Below are 17,773 nucleotides of genomic sequence, written 5' to 3'. Positions count from 1 at the left end.
GCACTCCCAAGATGAACCTGAGGTTTGTGACATGGGGCTGCAGAGTTGTGTGTGTCAAGGTACTGTCCGGCTCATTTGGCAGACATTACAGCTTCCATTTCAAGATACAGAGCTGCTAGGACTTCACTTAAATGTCAGTGAAAATAGAAAATTCCGGAAGCTCAACTGATGACTGAAAAAGCATGGTTGAAGCTGACTAACAAAGTCAGAACTCTCAGGAAGATGCAGTTTGCGTGAGGACAGCTATAGAAGAACATAGAAATCCACATGCTTGGAATCTGAGTTCTGTAAACCCCCTGTACTGGCTGGTTTTGTGTGTCAACCTGACACAAGCTGGAGTTATCACCGAGAAAGGAGCCTCCCTTGAGGAAATGCCTCATAAGATCTGGCTGTAAGGCATTTTCCCAATTAGTGATCAAGGGGGAAGGGCCCATTGTGGATGGTGCCATCCCTGGGCTGGTAGTCCTGGGTTCTATAAAAAAGCAAGCTGAGCAACCAGGGGAAGCAATCCAGAAAGTAACATCCCACCGTGGCCTCTGCATCAGCTCCTGCTTCCTGACCTGCTTGAGTTCCAGTCCTGATTTACTGTGGTGATGAACAGCAGTATGGAAGTATAAGCTGAATAAATCCTTTCCTCCCCAACTTGCTTCTTGGTCATGATGTTTGTTCAGGAATAGAAACAACCACATGGTGCGCCACCACGCCCCGCTTGTTGCACATTCTTAACAGAGGTTTTCCAAAATTCTAATGCAGAACATTTATTCTCTTCAGCTTTAACTAAGAAACCAAGACTGGGCTTAGTAGCCCATGCCTGTAATCCAGCACTTTTTGGATGCCGAGGCAGGTGAATCTCTGTGAGCTGGAGGCTAGCCTGGCCTACATAGCAAGTTCTAGGCCAGGGTTACACAGTGAGACCCTGTCACAAGCAATGCTGAAAAAGAAACAAACAGAAGAGGGCCAACAAGGTGCTTTAGGGGCTAAGGGCACTTTCAGGGAGCCCTTGGTGGTAGGAGAGAAGCAACTTTTGTGAGCTGTCCTCTATCCATGTCCCACAGTACTCTCTATCCCATGTCCCACAGTACTCTCTATCCCATGTCCCACAGTACTCTCTATCCCATCCCCACATATATTAAATGCAAGGAAAGTAAATTAGAAACAAGTGCCTGGTATTAACTGCCCGGGTGGAACCTGTACCAACCAGAGAATAAGTAGCCCTGATGGGGTTGAAAAAGGAAAGAAGTAGGGGAATGAAAGGAAGAACAGGGCACTGCTGTAACTTCAGAAGAGAACTTCAGGGGCCAGTGAGGTGGCTAGGTTAAAGGCACTTGCTTCCAAGCCGAATGACCTGACCCTCATGGTGCAAGGAGAACCAACTCCCACAGATTGCCCTCTGACCTCTCTCTACATGCCCACTGTGAAACGCACAGCCCTCCCCCACTGCTGGCTTTGATACAGAGCAGCATAACCAGTGACAGCAGGCAGCACTGGGGAGGGAGATTGGCAAGAGGGGTGACACAGACATAAAGTCAAATCTGCAAGGTTCCATGGTACAGCCCAAACCCCACCCACCATGCACTGCAGTACTGGCTGAAGAGGACACAACCTAATGGTGTTTCCTATCAGGAACAAAAACACAAGGAAGCATGTTTTATTTTTGAGACAGGGTTTTGGTAACCTTGGTTGCCTGGAACTCACAAGTCTGCCTGCCTCTGCCATCTGAATGCATCTGATTAAAAGCAAGTCCCACCTCATCTGACTTAGTAAAAGTGTCTTATATCATATATAAAACACCAACCAATAATGATCTGGAAGAAAACAGAAGATGGTTGGCAATATTAATAACATACACAAGAATAAACTTCAGAGGATCAAACATTTACGTGTGATAAAATATGCAGACTAGCTCTTCCTTTTATCTACAATAAACCTCCTTCACGTTACTTAGGAGCAGTAAGGACCGTCCTTTTTTCTTTTTTTTTAGATTTATTTATGTATATGAGTACACTGTAGCTGTCTTCAGACACACCAGAAGAGGGCACCAAATTTCATTACAAGTGGTTGTGAGCCACTGTGTGGTTGCTGGGAAATGAACTCAGGACCTCTAGAAGAGCAATCAGTGCTTTTAACCTCTGAGCCATCTCTCTAGCTACCACCCTCCCCCACTCACCGCATCTCCCCCTCTCCATTCAGTCTACACAGTGAGTTTCAGACCAGCCAGGGCTACACAGTAAGATGGGGGAGGGTGTTACATAGCAGTACTTGTGATACTTCTGGGGGGAGGGCAGGCTGCAGGGGGGGATGGTTTACTAATTCTTTCATGATCTCTTCAAAACACACACACATTCCTCTGCTGTCTAGAAATCACCAGCTCGAAAGGGACGAACATGCTTTTCAGGTTCTTACAAAATGAGTGCATGTGCTTTGATGAAGGACCAGACCCAGAGCCTCAGAACGGAGCTCAGGCAGAGGTGCTCGGAAAGTCACTTACCAACTTTGAGGAAGGTTTTCAGCTCCAAAGGTCTCAGCACAGGCTGCTTCTCTATGCGGCCGTAGCTTTCCGCTATGTTCTCTACTTCCACTTTGGGGCATTTAAACAGCTCGTAAGTTCCATCCCGGTTCTGGATAAAGCTACGTGTGATTTCCAGGGGCATCTGGACACAGACAGCAAGAAAGGGAGACACAGAAAACTTGACATACGTGTATCTTGGTGCCACTAGGTCTCTTATGATTCTATCTTTTAGAAATATTAATTTTATTATTCATATATATGTGTGTGAATGAAAACAAGGACATGACTGCACCTAGGTATTGCTGAAGCTCTATGTAGCTATGAGGGAGGGAACAGCCAGAGGCACCTGGAAGGCTCTGAACCAGACCGAATCAGGCCCTGAGAGGAGGGGGTGGGGAGCAGGAGAGGAAAAGAAAGGTGGTGGGCGAAGAGGCTCAGAGAACACATGGGAACCAAGAGAAGAACCAAGAGCAGAACTAACAGGGTTCGTAACCAAAATGGCCGAGTTACATAGAAAAGAGACGTTGGGAGAAGGGAAGCCCAGTCCTGGGCTGGAGAATTTAGGGGGCGAGGGTGCAGGGAAGAGCGGCAGGTACTAAGGCCTGCCTCAGGCTTCTTTGGGACCTGACATTGTGTGTGTGTGTGTGTGTGTGTATACATGTGCCTCCCATGTATGTAGGCACTTGAGAAGTCAGAGGAAGAGTGTTAGATACCGTGGAACTGAAGTTATTGTTACAGTTACATGGCAGTTCTGAGCAGCCATGTAGATGCTGAGAATTGAACCTCGGTCCTCTGGAAGCACAACCAGTGCTTTTAATCACCGAGTCATTTCTCCAACTCCATGATACTGTTTTTATTTTAAGTGCAGGCAAATCAATAAACTTTCTTTTAAAAATAGTTTTGTATTCCATGTATGTATGCATTGTACATGTGAACATGCGTACAGATACATGTGCCTATAACATGTACACAGAGAGTAGAGGAGGAAGAGCACTACTCTATCACACTCAATCTCAAGACATGTTCTCTCACTGACCCTGTCTTCAGGGCTCATGCGTAAGCTGCACAGCTGTCACCTTACTTCTAAACACAATGATGCTTTGCTGCTCATCTTTTTGTGTTTGTTTTTGAGACAATTTCACTGTATACCCCTGAAATTCCAGATTTCTGCCTTTGCCTACCAAGTACTAGATTGTAAGTATGAGCTAGTAAGGCTGGCTAAATAAACCTTCATGTATCAGAGTCACACTGTGGTGAATTTTCTGAAATATTCTACTTCTGTAGGAAGGGAGTGATCTGTCAAAACTTCCGATCTACTTCAACAGACTATTTTAAAATGCAGTGTTGGGTCTGTGAGACAGCTGAGTGGGTAATGAGGCCTGGGGTGAGGGTGACCACTTGAGGTCAACCCTAGAATTGACAATAGGAGGAGGGAGCCAAGTCGTGTACACACACACACACACACACACACACTAAATGAATGAATGAATAAATAAATAAATAAGCAAGCAAGCAAGTAGATGTAGTAAAATATTCAGTGTGTCCTGGCGAAAGAGAATAAGGCCAGGTTATCAAGTTACAGTTTGAGGAGGAGCGCTTAAACAAGACCTAGTGACTTCATAGATAGAATGTCATCTACTATTATGAATACCCATTCTCGCAACAACCAGTGGAGTCTAGGATCTTCATAGACACCAGAGTATCATGAATTCACAAGGAAAATACTGCTTTGTTTTTTAGGGGAGGCAGGGATAAGGAGGACAGGGTCTTACGTGGTATCTCTGGCTAATCTGGAACTTGCCATGTAGACAGGCTGGCCTCTGACTTCTGAGTGCTGGGATTAAAGGACTACACCAACTATGCATATGCATGGCCCCAAATCCTGCTTTCTGACCCCAAAGGCAAAACCCAGCATCTTAAACTGAGATGCTTCGCTGCGGCTGCTTTGCTTTTCCACGCAGGATCTCACACAGCTGAGGCTTCTGACTTGATGTGCAGCTGAAGGTAAGTTTGAAATTTGATTCTTCTGCCTCTATCTTAGACCTGGGCTTGAAGGTCTGTCCCCCTCAACTCCATGTTATATAGGCTGGGGTCATATTCAAGGCCATCAAACTTTTACCAGCTGAGTGATCTCACTGGCCCTTTAAAAACTACTTTCTAGAAGCAGGCAGATTTCTGAGTTCGAAGCCAGCCTGGTCTACAAAGTGAGTTCCAGGACAGCCAGGGCTATACAGAGAAACCCTGTCTTGAAAAACCAACCAAATAAACAAAAACAAAACAAAACAACAACCAAAAAAAAAAAAAACCCAACCAAACAACCAAACAACTGAACAACCAAACCTCCCCCCACACATACTTTTTAAGGCATTAAGAGTTACCAAATCAGACTCAGAACTATACAGACTATAACTAAATAGTCCTTTAACATGAGAAAGGAACTTCAAGAGCTGGCTTGGTGAGGAAAGCATTCAGCATGCAAGCAGAAGGACCTGAATTTCAGTTCTGCCCCTAGAAACTCAGGGGTGGTGGGACTTGCTTGTAATTTCAGTGCTGGAAACACAGAGACATATGGAACCCTGAGGCTCACAGGCCACCCAGCTAACCTACTTGGTGAGCTCCAGGCCAAAGAAAGACGCTGACTCAACAACAAGGTGGGGCAGGAGAGACAGCTGAGCTGGGTCCTTGGGCTTGCTGGCCAGCTAGTCTGACTAAATTGTTTGAGCTTTAGGCTAATGAAAGACCATGTCTCTTGCCAGGTGGTGGTGACATGTGCGTTTAATCCCAGTACTTAGGAGGCAGAACAAGTGATCTCTTTGAGTTTGATGATAGCCTGGTCTACAAAGCAAGTTCCAGGACAGCTCGAACTACACACAGAAACTCTATCTCAAACAAAACAAAAAAAAAACAATGGCAAAAGACCATGTCTCAAGAAATAAGGTCGAGTGTGATTGAAAAAGATATCTAGGGCTGGAGAGATGGCTCAGTGGTTAAGAGTGCCGACTACTCTTCCGAAGGTCCCGAGTTCAAATCCCAGCAACCACATGGTGGCTCACAACCATCCATAATGAAACCTGATGCCCTCTTCTGGAGTGTCTGAAGACAGCTACAGTGTACTTACATATAATAAATAAATACATCTTTTAAAAAAAAAGATATCTAATGTGAACCTCTAAGCCTCCGTATCCAGATGTACAAGTGGGCATATGTGCCTACACACACACACACACACACACACACAGCTCCTGAGGAATAAACTCTTACCTCTGGGGTGTCTAAGATTTGTTTGACTTGCAGAATATTGGTGATATGCCAGGTGTACTTGGAAAAGGTTCCCAGTGGCAAGGCATCTTTCCGAACAAAAGCTGCAGTGAGAAGGGAGGGACAGATGTGAGTACTGAGGCAGTGTCCTCCCAGTGTGCAGGCAGCTCACTGCAGTGCAGTCATTCTCCTTGGACCCCTACCATCCGCAAGTCTGGCAGGCACTGGCTGAGCACAGGAAATGAACTTCCAACGCAGAAGGCTGAGGCTTTTTAGACCTTAGAAATTTGTTTACATAGTTTGTTGTTCTGGCTTCTTTTCAAATAAACCCAGGCCCGTGGGCTACTTACTGTTCCTATGTGTGGTAGAGTTATGTGCACAGAATTCCATTCTAAAAACCTCTTACAACATGAGATCTAATGGGTCAAATCAGAGTCCTTTAAAATTACACAGATAAGCTATGAACACGAAGGTCTTCGGGTCTCAAAGCAGTGTGCATTCATAGCTTACATTACTCAAATCTAGACTTGAGCCTCACAGAGTCACTGTTAAATCACGGAACAACTTACTAAGGACACGCCGCTCTTTTCTAGTTGTAATTACTTTTGGTTGTTGACCACCTGATGGTTCTCTCTTCCCCCATCTTTATTTCTAAAAAGTTACTCTAAAAATAAAATCTTGGAACTGGAGAGACAGCTCAGAGGTTAAGAGCACTGACTACTCTTTCAGAGGTCCTGAGTTCAATTCCCAGCAATCACATAGTGGCTCACGACCATCTGAAATGGGATCCGATGCCCTCTTCTGGTGTATGTGAAGGTAGCTACAGTGTACTCACATACATAAAAATAAATAAATCTTTTTTTAAAGTCTCCCTTTTTCCAAAATTGTGGCTAATCTTTGTTTGCTGGTGTCTTTTGCGATGGGGTCCCTGTGTATCTGTGACTGAGCTGGAGCTCACTCTTTAGACCAGGCTGGCCACAAACTCCCAGAGCTCTGCCTGCCACTGCCGCCCGAGTGCTTTGATTAAACATATTTGCTATCATGCCTGGTTAATCATGATGATCAACTTGTTTGGACTTAGAATCAACGACACAGCACAAACCTCTAGGCAGGTGTATGAGACAGTTTCTAGATTATGCTGAGGTGGGCATCGCTCCACAGGCTGTGGTCCCAAACTGAATAAAGAGAATGCAAGCTAAGCTCCAGAATTCATCTCTCTGCGCTTGCTAGCTGTAGATAGTGCGATGGCCGCCTCACCTTCCTGGTGTCACACCTTCTCTACCACATGGACTGTATCCAAACGGTGAGCCAGAACAAAGGCTTCCTTCCACAAGGTACTTCCTATCAGGGTTTCATCACAGTGACAAGTAACTAACACAGAATTATTAAGTGAGGCTGTTGCTCTGACAATCGTGACTATTTGGTTATTGGGCCTTTGGAACTGGTTTGTGGGAAGAATGTGGAAGCTCTGTGGCCTACGGTGCTGTAAATAGAGCCCACCCAACGGGCACTCTGATGGGGACTTGGGAGACTGAAGTGCCAAGAGAGGCCTGGCTCATGTGCCTTCAGAGGGGAATGAGGACTCTCAGGAACCAGGCCAGTAGATACTCATGTTATATTCAAGCAAAGAACCTGGCTTTTTTTGGCTGTGTCCCAAGAGCCTGGGTGAAGGTGGATTATTAAGGAATGGACAACATGATGTTCGCCTAAGACAGATGGCATTCAGACTGTACACCATGGCTATGGCTCAGTGCTTACTCAGGTTCCTGGGCGAGAAAGACAGAAAAGGAGCAGAGATGACATCAAAGCGTGCAGTGTTTCAAGCAACAAAAGCACCAGCAAGTTGAAAGTTAGAGACAAGGCAGGGTTGACAGCAGCTGTAACTGTTAGGTTAGGTTAGTGCCACTAGAAAGCAACATGGCAGTCTGCACTGGGACAACAGGAAAGGGGTCTTGAGGGCAAGACCCCACACATCCAAGCCTCCAAGTTGTGAAAGTAAAACTTCACTAGAAAGTATAGTCTAAACTGAGGGTGGCAAGGAAAGGGTTCCCTGCTCCAACACCTGCCTAGGAGTGCTCCCCCCAGTTGCCACACAATGGCCACTGCAACTGTGGATGAAGAAGGTCAGGTAAACCCCTGCCTAAGGAGTGTCCCCAGAGTCAGCACACAATGGCCACTGCATCTGTGGATGAAGGAGGTCAGGTCCATCTTGAGCTAGCGGCACTGTTTAAGATATCGGTTCTGCGGATAGTAAAGTTGCAAGACTGAGGGAGTCACGGAGTCTTGTGCCGTAGTTCTGGAGAGCACTGAAGTCAGGCGAAGTGTGGCATGCCTGGTATCGTGAGAGGCTGCTGAGCAGAGGTGTGAAGGTGAAGCCTAGCTAGCTGCCGTGAGAACCCAGGAAGTCACAGACAGCAGTACCATCCAGCATTTGTTGGGGAAAGCTGCAGAAGTAGAGTGGACCTGGCTCAAGACAGAGGCTGTGTGTCCTCAGGCAACAGAGCTGGAGAGGTGAGGCTCCCCAGGCCATTTGGAGTCCCAGATGTCCAATGAAAGTACAGGATTTAGTGTTGCCCTGATGAGCTTCAGTCTTGCTTTGATCCAATCATTCCTTGCTATGCCCTAATTCTTCCATCTTAGAATACGGCTGTTTATTCTATGCTATCGCATACTCAGTGTAGGTTCTCATTTTATAGGTGTCCACAGTTAAGACTGACTTGAGTCTTTGATGAGACCCACTGGGACTGTCAAGAGCCTATGGGAATTTATGACGTTGACCCAAAAGCATTTTGTAAAATGAGATGGCCATGTACCTTTGGGAACTAGAGATGAATGTCAAGGTTTATAGTGATGTGCACTGGTGTCAAGTTACCAATGGGTGTCTTGTGACTGATAACACTGTCAACTTGATGAGATTTACAATCACCATGGAAACAAGTCTCTGCATATGTTTTTCAGGGAATTTAGATTAACCAGTTAGGAAGACCACATCTGAATATGGGTTGTACCATGTTATGGTTAGAGTCTTAAACAAAACAAAAAGGAGACTGAGCTGTGCACCAACACTCATTTCTCCCTGCTTCCTGTGGATGCCATGTGACCAGTCACCTACTGCTGCCACAAATTCCTCACCCTGGTAACATAAAACAAGCCTTTCTCTCCTAAGCTGCATTTTGGGGTATTCTGTCACAGCAACCAGAAGAAAGAATTAATAATGTTTTTAGCTGTTGTTTTCCTACATGAGCTTTCTTTTGTTGTTGTTTTTGTTTTGCTGTTTTGAGACAGAGTTTCTCTGTGTAACAGTCCAGGCTGTCCTGGAACTCAGTTTGTAGATCAGGTAGGACTCAAACTCTCAGAAAGTCACTTGCCTCTGGCTCCCCAGTGCTTGGATTAAAGGCGTGTGTGCTCTCCCCTCTCCCTGTGAAAGAACTAACTTTCTCTCTCTCTCTCTCTCTCTCTCTCTCTCTCTCTCTCTCTCTCTCTCTCTTTGTTTTTTTTTTTTTTTTTTTTTTGAGACAGGGTTTCTCTGTGTAGCCCTAGCTGTCCTAGAACTCACTCTGTAGACCAGGCTGGCCTTGAACTCAGAAATCCGCCTGCCTCTGCCTCCCGAGTGCTGGGATTAAAGACGTGCGCCACCATGCCCAACCTTTTTTTTTTTTTTTAAAGAATTATTTTATTTTATTTTATTTTATTTTATTTTATTTTATTTATATGAGTACACTTTTGCTGTCTTCAGACACACCAGAAGAGGAAATTGGATGGTATCACAGATGGTTGCTGGGAATTGAACTCAGGACTTCTGGAAGAGCAGTCAGTGCTCTTAACCTCCGAGCCATTTCTCCAGCCCCCCTGTGAACTTTCTGAGGATATTTCGTTTCAATCTTACAGGTGGAGGCTCATTCTATTAGTATTTGCTAAGGAATATATATTGTGTATATCTTTTTAATTTATTTATTTTTCCTTTTGAGACAGTTTCTTTTGTGTAGCTTGGTGGTCTTGGAACTTGCTCTGTACACCAGGATGGTCTCGAACTAAGAGATCCAACTGCTTCTGCCTCCTGTCTGCTGTGATGAAAGGTACTACCATGCCAGGTTGGAAGTATATTTTATTGTTGTTGTTTTTATTTTTTGAGACAGGGTTTCTCTGTGTAGCCCTGACTGTCCTGAAATTCACTCTACAGACCAGACTAGCCTCTAACTCACAGAGATTCACCTGTCTCTGCCTTCCAAGTGCTGGAACTATAGGCATGCACTACCACTGCCCAGCTGGAATTATAGTCTTAATGTACTACTGGAAATGCTTTGTCTAGACCAAAGTTTCTGAAAAGCTCCCCTCTGGAAACGCACTGGAAGATGCTAAGGAACAATCATGTCTTGAATATCAGTTAGGGCTCTGCCGAGAGAGTGGGGTCTCAGTTCCATCTGCATACTGACAGATACCATATCTATGGATACCTCCTTAGGTTTTGGCTGCTGGGGCTTCAGATGTTTTTGTGGAAACTGTACCACACTGAGAAGTATCAACCAGTCTTTGCTCATCATTTCCCAGGCCAACATCTCCTGAATGTTCCCATTTACTCTAACTGGGAGAAGTATCTGTCTTTGGAGGGATACTCACTGTTCTAAGAGCTAATAGCCAAAAGTTTCATGTCCCCATTAACTTGCCCAGACATGCTAACACTGAAAGTTCCACAGAGATTTTTCCCACACATAGTTCTCTAGTCACAATTACTATTACTCTTCCCCAGGGAGACCCCCGCACCTGTAGTGGAGTTGGGGAGCCGCTTCTTTGCACTTCCTATGGATATTCTCTGTTGCAAGGCATCAAAAAAGGACTGAGGAATGTGGAACACCAGGGGTTCTGGTTTGCCTGCAGAAAAAAGAAGAATGTCATTTAAATAAACATGGTTGTTTTCTTGATGTACAAGGACAGGAGGAAGGAAAGGAGTGGATGGGCTGTGATCCTAAGTATCTGGTGTGGGCAGCTTGGGGAGACATCAGTGTGTAAGGGCAGCTGTTGCACAGCTTGATCACCTGACTGGAACCCACATGGTGAAAAGGGAGAACCAATCCCTGCAAGTTGTCTTCTGACTGCCACACACTGGCCATGGCATACATGTTTCCTCTCCCAACCAAATAAGATGTAATACCACCACCACCCCTCCCTTGAGGTTTCTTTATTCAAAGGTAAAAGACTGATGGGTCCTCGAAGGCCACGGGCTCTATCAGCCTGTCCTTCATCCCTAGCGTGTAACACTCCTATTCTCCACCCAGGATGACTTTTCAGAGCCCCAGCTGTGCAGCCACCACCAGAGCAGACTTCTCCCCTTGAAGGTCGTATGAAATGAGAACATGCCAGAAGAGCTAAAGAGCCTCTGGTTGCCTCCTCCACTTGACTGACTCCTGGCCTCTATGCCCACGCACTTGCTAGCTATATTCAGTCTAAGCAAAGCAGGAAGCTGCTTTCCCCTGCATGGCCAGGACATGAGTGCTAAGATTATAGGGTTAGGTTGCTGCAGGTCCAATCAGCATCAGCCTAACCATAACTCCAGGGCACACAAAAATATAAGAAAACATCCTAATCTCTTAAAGTAATTTGAAATAAGAAAAAGTCAACAGATTTTCAGGGAGGCAGCTGAGCTCAGAGCTTTTCTTAATTCCAGCAGACATCTAGACATTATAAACATCTAGAGCTCCACGGAGAAGCACAGAGCTTTGGACATTGCTTAGACATAGTCTTATTCTGTAGCACAGGCAGGGTTTGGATTTGACTCACTACAGAGACCAGACTGACCTCAACCCTTAGGGCTCCTCCTTCCTCTGTCCCACGAGTGCTAGAACTACAGGTGCGTCAGCATGCCTGGCTCTGAGAGAAAGACCACTGGTTAACTTGAAAAGAAATTTAGTTCATAGTTTAGAACACTTGTTGCTCTTGCAGAGGACCTAGGTTTGGTCCCTAGTACCAGCATGATGGCTCACAACCATCCATAACTCTAGTTTTATGAGGTCTGACTATCTCTTTCTGACCTTTGTAGATACCAGGGATGCATGTGGATGTATACATACCCGCAGGCAAAATACCCATTCAAATAAAATAAATCTATTTTTTCTAAAATGTTAAATAATATATATTAAATGAGTTGTTAGGCAAGGTGGGACACTATAAAGCCAGCATTTTTAGAGCTGAGGCAGGGTTCTGAGTTTGTGGTCACTCTGGCTATATAGCTTTCAAAAACAAAAAACAAAAATGTAAAGAAGAGGACTGGAGAAATAGCTCAACCCTTGCTGCTCTTCCAGAGAACCTGAGCTGGCGCTAAGCACCCATGACAGGTGGCTCATGGTCACCTGGAACTCCAGATCTGGGAAGCCTGACACAGTCTTTCAGTTTCTGTGATCTACTGCACTAATATGGTGCATACACACACACACACACACACACAGAGTCATAAACATACATGTAAAGAAAACAGAACAAAACCAAAAAACAGGAACTCCAAACAAGCAAAAAAAAAAAAAAAAAGACAAAACAATTATAATAGAGTTAGAATAGAAAAGACTTATATTCACTTTTTTTTTCGATATTTTTGTTTTGTTTTGGTTTTGAGACAGAGTCACTATAAGTGGCTTTCCTCAACCTAGAAAGCATAGACGTCAAACTACCTGTTTCCCAAGTGTTACTAAGTTTTGTTTTTATGTTTTTTGAGACAGGGTTTCTCTGTGTATCCCTGGCTGTCCTGGAGCTCACAGAGATCCCACTGCTTGTTTTCCCAGTGCTAGGATTAGAGATGTGCACCACCACCTATGAGTAAGACTCTGAATGGTCTCTTCTGTCAGAGTCTAGCTGCAGATCATCACACCCAGCTGGCTCTGCCTACTTTTATTTGACTGTAGAATGCCAATGTTAAACCTCAGTGTTTAGCGTGTACAGATGTGTTGTGGGCTTATGTGTGCAGGGGCATATACATGTATTTGAAAGCAATGTGGAGGCCAGAGGTGAACTGACAAGTTTTCTCAGGACTGTGTTTCGTCTTTGTTGTCTGTGTGTCTTTTTGCTTATTAAAACATTCTATTAAATTTTGTTATATGTATATGAGTATTATGCCTGCATGTTTGTATGTACAATAAGTATGTACATGAAGAAGCCAGAAGATGGTGTTAGATCCCCTGGAACTGGGGAGATGGAGCCACCATGTGGATGCTGGGAATGGAACTCAGGTCCTCTGAAAGAGCAATAAATGCTTTTAACTGCTAAGCTATCACTCCAGTCCTGATATGTTTTAATTTAGAGAGAGAGAAAGAGAGAGAGAATGTGTGTGTGTGTGTGTTTGCACGTGCACACATGCAGCCTATGGCACACGTGTTGGGGGGAGGGTGCAGTGTCAGAGGATCCCCTGCAGAAGCCAGTTTTCTCTGTCTACCATGAGCTCCAGGGATTGAACTCAGACCATCAGGTTTGTTGGGAAGGGTGTCTTTCCTTGTTGAACCATCTCACTGCCCACCCACAACTGGATTTTTGAGACAAGTTTTCTCATCAAAACTTGAAACTTGCCAATTAGACTAGAGCGGGTGGCTACCCTTTTGGCATTGAGATTACAAGTTTGGGTTTGAGTGCCTCCCAAACCCAGAGTGAACCTTTTTTAGGTGGGTTCTAGTGGTTACATAATCAAGATGCCTCAAAAAAGCATGGAGCTTTTCATCTCCTGACAAATCAGGAAACCGGTACTAAGAATTCTGTTGGACAAATACTAATGAAAGTAGCTTAAGGAAAAAAGGGCCTGTGTGGCTCACAGTTTAAGGGTATAGGATCACAGTAGCAAAGGCATGACAGCCAGAGAGGTTCGACAGCAGGAGTGTGAGGTGGCTGGTCCCATCACAACCAGTGTCAGGAAGCAGAGAGGTGAATGCTGGTACAGTGCCCATGGGATGCTGTCACCTCAGTTAAATCTCTGTCATCAGGCGGGGCGTGGTGGCACACGCCTTTAATCCCAGCACTCAGGAGGCAGAGGCAGGCGGATTTCTAAGTTCGAGGCCAGCCTGACCTACAAAGTGAGTTCTAGAACAGCCAGGGCTATACAGAGAAACCCTGTCTCGAAAAACAAACAAACAAACAAACAAACACAAACAAATCTGTCATCATCCTCAGAAACACTCAGTGCTGTGTTTCCGAGTGAACCCAAATCTAGTCAAGTTGACAATGCAGATAAACTGCCACTCCATCCCCCTACAATGTGCTCGAGGAATGAGCACTAAGTCTCGCCCACCTCTGCTCTGACTTCACCGGGGTTCCAGCAGACTTGAGAGGTATTCATTTACAATCTAAAGCTTTGGCACACCAGACACAAACACAAAGACAAAGACCCAGGCAGACTTACAGGTTTTATCTGCTGCTCTTTTTTTCTTCTATCTCTAACTCCACTTTGTTGGTCCTGTAGTCCAATTATGATTAAATTAATCATTTGATAATGATTCTTTGTTTCTTTCAACTTTGATGTCTTCTTCATTTGCTTGTTTGCTGTTTTTGTATTACATTTATTTATTTATGGGGGAGGAAAAGACGTGGGCCACAGTGTACATGTATAGGTCAAAGGACAACTTGTGGGAATTGGTTTCTCCTTTAACCTCACGAGTCCTGGGGATCAAACTCAGGTTGCCAGCTTGACAGCCTTGAGTGCCTTTACCATTAAGCCGTCTGGTTCGCTTGTTTCTTTCCTTAGTACTGGGGAAGGAACCCAGAGACTTGTGCTTTAACATAAAGCTACATCGCTACTTCACTCGTCTTTAAAACAACAGAGCAAGGTCTTGGTCTGTAACTCAGGCTGTCCTCAGCCTCAGGGCAACCCTCCAGCTCCAGGACGGCCACACCAGTCTTTCCTGTGGCTCAGTGCTCGGGACCCACGCTCACTTAGCTTTCCTACAAATCAGAGAAGAACTGCCACATACCACTGGGGGATCTCCCACTTCAGGCTACTTACCATCAAACTGATAGTGCATGGTTTGATGGATGCGCTCTGTGACACTGGCCAGCCAGTCTTGGAAGGACAGGGTCACTTGTGCCTCATCTAACAGCTGACCACAGACTAGAAAAAGGAAACAAAACAAAACAAAATTTTTCATTAATTTTACTTTTCTTTCAAAATAAATGGGTTGAAGAGATGCCTCAGAGGTTGAGAACACTGACTGCTCTCCCAGAGGTCCTGAGTTCAATTCCCAGCAACCACATGGTGGCTCAAAATAAACAATTAACTGAAGCTTGAAATAGTCAAGTAGTTTATACAGAAAAAAAACCCACAAAAATTAAATACAGAGAAATTAAGTGAAATAGGTTTAAGGGCCTTTTCTTTTTAATTGACATTCAACAACTTTATATTTTATGATATCCAGTATAATAACAGATATATTTTAATATTCATTTTACACACACACACACACACACACCCCTAACTACATATCTCTCTATATACATATACATCATGTACATGCAGTGGCCTCTGAGGCCAGCAAGGCCACTGGATCTCCTGAAGCTGGAGCTACAGATGCTTGTAAGCCACCCAGTGTGAATTCTGGAACTGAACTTGGGTCCTTTGCAAGAGTACCAAGAGCTCTTACCCACTGTGCCATCTCTCCAGCTTCATAAAACTTAAAAAACAAAAAACAAAAAAGGTCCATGTATACTGGGTGTTAACAGTACATCCTTGTAATAAACGTGGCTGTAACACAGGAATGATGATATATGCCTATGTCAGCATTTGGGAAACAGAGGCAGGGGGAGCAGGAGTCCAGGGCCATCTGTGGCTACTCAGGGAGTTTTGAGAAAAATAAGTTGATTAGCCAGGTGTGGTGGTGCACGCCTTTAATTCTAGTGGTCAGGAGGCAGAAGCAAGTAGACTGTTCTGAGTTCAAGGTCATCCTGATTTACAAGGGCAACACAAACCAAGGCAAAGCAGACCAGGGTCTAGAGAGATGGCTCGGAGGTTAATCCAGTGGCTGCTCCTGAGGAACTGGGTTTGATATTCAGAACCATGGCAGCTTACAATTGTTCAGCTTACAGCTCTAGTTCCAAGGAGATCAGATGCTCCACTGGTCTCTGCAGGCTTAAGGCATGCATACAGTATACAGACATACACACAGGCAAAACTCCTGTTCACATTAAGTACAAATAGTAATTAAAATCAGGGAGGTACTGACCAGGTAGTGGTGATGCATGCCTTTAATCCCACTGCTCAAGAGGCTAAGGCAGGCAGATCTCTGTGAGCTCAAGGCCAGCCTGGTCTACAGAGGGAGTTCCAGGACAGCCAAGACTACACAGAGAAACCCTGTCTTGATAAAACAAAAATATTAAAAAATAAAAAAAGGGAGGTAATTCATTATGAGTTGCTATAGTCTCTTCACACTTAAGAGTAAATGTTTGTATTTGGAAATGCAAAAGGAATGAAAACATCCTCAAATAAAAGGGAAATGGCAAAAATCTAAAAGCCTGGAATAAACTTCTGAGAGATAAGTAACAAGGGATAGAGGTTAATGAGACCAGAATGAAGAGCGGCGTCCACGGGACTCAGTGTGGTGCGCATGCCTGCCATCTGGAGGTCCTGATTCAACTTTTTGTATCACAAAAACAAATAAAAGTATAATTTAGGACTTTAAAATTTTGTCTTCAGTAATTTTTTAAAGTTCTTTTTTTCTTTAAAAGTATATTCAAAGCCGGGCATGGTGGCGCACGCCTTTAATCCCAGCACTCAGGAGGCAGAGGCAGGCGGATTTCTGAGTTCGAGGCCAGCCTGGTCTACAGAGCGAGTTCCAGGACAGCCAGGACTACACAGAGAAACCCTGTCTCGAAAAACAAAACAACAACAAAAAAAAAAAGTATATTCAAGGGCTGGTGAGATGGCTCAGTGGGTAAGAGCACCCGACTGCTCTTCCGAAGGTCCTAAGTTCAAATCCCAGCAACCACATGGTGGCTCACAACCACCCATAATGAGATCTGATGCCCCTGAAGACAGCTACAGTGTACTTACATATAATAAACAAACAAACAAACAAATAAATCTTAAAAAAAAGTATATTCAACTCTTTGATATTAAGTGTATATTCTTTTTTTGTTGTTGTTTTTTGTTTTTTTGCTTTTTTCAAGATAGGGTTTCTCTGTCCTGGCTGCCCTGGAACTCACTTTGCAGACCAGGCTGTCCTTGAACTCAGAAATCCGCCTGCCTCTGCCTCCCAAGTGCTGGGATTAAAGGTGTGTATTCTTATACCATTATACGAAATACAAAGTTTCCCTGGGTGTGATAGCGCACGCCTATAGCCTGATTGTTCACTCAGGAGGCTAAGGTGGTCAGAGCTGCAGTTAGAAGCCATGTTGGCGTACATAGTGAGAGCCAATCTCAGAAAATAAAATAGGAGCTTGTATACCTTTTGCCAAGACTTCCAGAAGAAAGTTTTAAGATGTCTAGAATAGATACCTGGGAAAATGAAACAGACACAACCTAATGGCCCCATTTGCTGTTACCAGCTTTGCACAAACTTGCATGTCATACACCCAGCTCTGCATTTTATCATATGTGCAGCCACAGGCAAGACATTCTGCTAACTCCTGGTAAGCGCTGGCCCTCTCTGTCGCCCCATCACTCCGGCCCCACTGGCTCGTTCCAGTCGTGTTTATGTGGACAAACTGTCACTGTCTTCAGACACAGCAGAAGACTGCATTGGACACCCATTACAGATGGCTGTGAGCCACCATGTGGTTGCTGGGAATTGAACTCAGGACTCTGGAAGAGCAGTCAGTGTTCTTAACCGATGAGCCATCTCTCCAGTCCCTTGTCTTGGTTCTTTTGAGATAAGGTCTTGCATGTAGCTCTCCCTGGCCTGAAGCTCAGGATGCAGACCAGGTGACTTTCCGCTGGGGTTATACTTCTGCTTCCTGAGTACTGGGATTGCAGGAATACACCACCATATGGGCAGCATAATTTATTATTTTTTGATTTTATTTTAGAAGCTGGAGTGATAGCTCAGC

General features: G+C 44.6%; 1 protein-coding gene across 14 annotated transcripts in view; it reads right to left on the bottom strand.

Moving 5' to 3' along the window:
• The window catches only part of C87436 (expressed sequence C87436), a 35,752-nt gene that overhangs the window by 1,937 nt on the left and 16,042 nt on the right, over nt 1–17,773 (bottom strand). For 11 of the 14 annotated variants that reach the window (XM_006505977.4, XM_030255339.1, XM_006505973.4 and 8 more), the window contains 4 exons: nt 14,739–14,843; nt 10,529–10,636; nt 5,771–5,871; nt 2,489–2,651 (listed from right to left, as the gene is read on the bottom strand). In XM_006505977.4, the coding sequence (XP_006506040.1) occupies nt 2,489–2,651; nt 5,771–5,871; nt 10,529–10,636; nt 14,739–14,843 (477 nt within the window). Of the gene's footprint in view, nt 1–2,488; nt 2,652–5,770; nt 5,872–10,528; nt 10,637–14,138; nt 14,193–14,738; nt 14,844–17,773 lie in introns of all 14 variants that reach the window. The other 3 variants (XR_001785120.2, XR_377440.3, NR_157222.1) reach the window with 1 other exon arrangement.

This window comes from Mus musculus, chromosome 6 (assembly GCF_000001635.26).
Source record: "Mus musculus strain C57BL/6J chromosome 6, GRCm38.p6 C57BL/6J".
In the NCBI taxonomy this organism is placed as follows: Eukaryota; Metazoa; Chordata; class Mammalia; order Rodentia; family Muridae; genus Mus; species Mus musculus.
Note: the sequence above shows the minus strand (reverse complement) of the source record. Positions and strands in the feature narration are given on the sequence as shown.